Raw genomic sequence first — 2,825 nt, 5'->3', positions numbered from 1 at the left:
CCTGTCTCAAAAAAAGTAAATAAATAAAATAAAATCAGGACCGAATTTAGGCTGTTACCACCAAATCCCACTTTAAAGGGCTTGGTAATACTTCACACTTGAAAAAGGAAAGGTCAGGACAAATAAAAGAATAACCAGCCTTAACTCCTGAGCTGGTAATTTAGGGAACTTATTACTTAACGGTGTTGCACAGGCTGAAAATACAACTTTTCTAAGAAAGATGTGAATAATTGCAGTATACTACTCCTACAATGGGTTAATAAGAAAAACAAGAACGTTTGTAGGCATGTGGGTCTCTACTATCTTCAAGGTTAACTTCAAGGAAGAAAACCGCACCCACTGATAACAGTGTTTCTAGGAGCTCGGCGAGAAAAAGAACACTGCGAGCCTTCTCGGGAAGCCCTGTTCTCACAACAGCCCTTCACACAATGCATCTAACAGCATTTAAGGAGCACCCGCCACGCCAACGATACTGCTGGAACCGCCCAGTTCAGGGAACATGGGACGACTGACCAGAGGGCAACCGCCCCCAACCTGAGCAAACAGCGCTGGAAACCTATTTCTCCCCTCCCCTTCCCCCTCCCCCCCGTCCCCGCTCCAGCTCCACTACTGGACCCTCGGCTCGAATTCTTTTAGTGCAGGACCAGCTTAGGACTCAGCCTCCCTAAGGAGAGGAAAAGTGGGGGAGGGAAGGGGACTCTGGAGGAGCAAAAGCAAGAGGCGTGGGGGCGACAGGGGTGGGGCGTCTCCTAGAGCAAGGATTGCTGCAGAGTGCGCGTGCACGCCCGCACATCCACACCTACGGCTACACATCATATCTGCACACGCACAAAACCACACACCCTCCCCAGTCGGTCCCATATCCTTTCTGCGGGGTGAACAGCAGATTCTCGGAAAGGGGGAAATGTAGCCGCAAAAGCAAACCCCGGAGCCTGGCGCCCACCCTGGCGGCGACTACAGCCCCCACGCAGGGCACACTGTGAGCTGGAGGTGCCGGGCGCGGGAGAAGCCGCGCCCAGCCGGGCTGGCAGCCCAGCGGAGGGCGCGGCAGGGCGAGGAGCCGCCCGCGCTGCTCCCGCCCCTCGGGTGCCAGCGCCGCCCCTGCTGCGGCGGTGAGGGGCGGGGCGGGGCGCGGCGTATATAAGGCTAGGGGCGGGCGCCGCTCTTTTGTCTCTTGCTGCAGCAACGCGAGTGGGAGCACCGGGATCCCGGGCTCGGAACCCGACTACACGGTGAGTGCGGCGCCGGGGCTGGGGGCCCACCCAGGGTGTGGCCGGATCCTGTGCACCGGGCGGGCGCGCCGCAACCGCGACAGGCGCCCTTCTCGGACGGGACCCAGGGGCCGGCGACCACGCCCTGGGACCGAGAAGGGGGGCGCGGGACGCGCCCAGATCCTCGGCCTTGGGGCTGCTCGCCACGCCTTGGCGCGAGTGCCACGTCGAGAGGCGTCGGCGGGGAGCGCGGAGGGGGACGCCGGCCCCCAGCCCCAGGTCAAGCGCCTTCGTTTGCCCACTAGGATTGTTTTAAGAAAATGGCAGACAAACCAGACATGGGGGAAATCGCCAGCTTCGATAAGGCCAAGCTGAAGAAAACGGAGACGCAGGAGAAGAACACCCTGCCGACCAAAGAGAGTGAGTGTGCCTCGGTCTCCCGCGCCCCAGTCCAGCCCCTCACCCTGCTCTTCCCTGCAAACCCACTCCTCCACCCCGCACCCGGCCGTTGCCCGCGGTCTGGGCGGCCCCGGCCACTCTTTCAGTTTCACAAAGCGCCTTGTTTCGCCCCAGCCCCAAGCTTCCTTTTAAATCCCCACACCTCGTGGGTGCCTCGCCCACACTGGGAAGCACCTCGATTGCGGGTGGGGGTTGCAGCTTCCCTCCAGCGCCCGCTTCCCGCTCTCCACAGCCATTGAGCAGGAGAAGCGAAGTGAAATTTCCTAAAATCCTGGAGGATTTCCTACCCCCGTCATCTTCGAGACCCCAGTCGTGATGTGGAGGAAGAGCCACCTGCAAGATGGACACGAGCCACAAGCTGCACTGTGAACCTGGGCACTCCGCGCCGATGCCACCGGCCTGTGGGTCTCTGAAGGGACCCCCCCCAATCGGACTGCCAAATTCTCCGGTTTGCCCTGGAATATTATAGAAAATTATTTGTATGAATAATGAAAATAAAACACACTTCGTGGCATGGCTGGCGTGGTCTGAGTCTCTTGGTTGAGTATGCGTGGGCAGTGCCACTGCAGGAAAGCCCCCTGCCGCAAAGGGGAGGAGGTGGGTCGCAGAATGGGCTGACTCGGAGGGAGTTTTTAATTTTGGCTTTACCTGCTTCTCCGTAAGATTTCATGTCTTGTTAGCCGCTTAACTCTTGCTCGTAAGCAATCTGTGTAAAATTTAACCCCACGTTGTCCCCACGTTGCTTTGGAAAATGCTTTTTCAAAAGAGCAAGGTTTACTTTTGATAAGCTTCGAAAGCCCCACTGTTTCCCTCTGGCCTCCTAGCTGACTCAGAAGGGAACACTGATTTTAAAGTCTGGGGAGAAAGCAAAGACAATCTGGAATGTTGGAAATTGGGTGAGGTCACAAAGTCTCCGGAAGGCTTTCTTCTGGAGCTTAAAACAAAGGCGGGATCTAGGGATACAGCAACGGGAACGTCAGAACTAGAGGAAGCAACACTAGAACTGGGGGAGGGGAGAGGGGGAAGAGCTTTTTGTCTTTTAACCCTAGTTCAGAACCTCCCACAAAAGCATTAGCCATTAGAGGAAGTGCTAGGCTGAGCTGCTACCACACAGTGTTAAGCAGGAAGGGTGGGGATGTGGTGGGAGGGTGGGAG

At 57.1% G+C, this 2,825-nt stretch overlaps 1 protein-coding gene across 1 annotated transcript; it reads left to right on the top strand.

Annotated features, from left to right (window-relative positions):
* The first annotated feature begins 1,116 nt into the window (after positions 1–1,116).
* TMSB10 (thymosin beta 10) lies at positions 1,117–2,188 on the top strand. Its single transcript, XM_017892985.1, has 3 exons — positions 1,117–1,232; positions 1,517–1,631; positions 1,903–2,188. The coding sequence occupies exons 2-3, from the start codon at positions 1,532–1,534 to the stop codon at positions 1,935–1,937; spliced, it is 135 nt and encodes a 44-aa protein (XP_017748474.1). The 5' UTR covers positions 1,117–1,232; positions 1,517–1,531; the 3' UTR covers positions 1,938–2,188.
* The last annotated feature ends 637 nt before the right edge of the window (positions 2,189–2,825 follow it).

Source organism: Rhinopithecus bieti, unplaced genomic scaffold (assembly GCF_001698545.2).
Source record: "Rhinopithecus bieti isolate Rb0 unplaced genomic scaffold, ASM169854v2 scaffold_23283, whole genome shotgun sequence".
Lineage (NCBI taxonomy): Eukaryota > Metazoa > Chordata > Mammalia > Primates > Cercopithecidae > Rhinopithecus > Rhinopithecus bieti.
This window is presented reverse-complemented; position numbering and strand designations above follow the sequence as displayed.

Bases quoted from the DNA above. Each gene is read 5' to 3' on its own strand.
- TMSB10 (XM_017892985.1), top strand. From the start codon at position 1,532: ATGGCAGACAAACCAGACATGGGGGAAATCGCCAGCTTCGATAAGGCC. The intron at 1,632-1,902 runs GTGAGTGTGCCT...CGCTCTCCACAG, and splicing joins CACCCTGCCGACCAAAGAGA to CCATTGAGCAGGAGAAGCGA.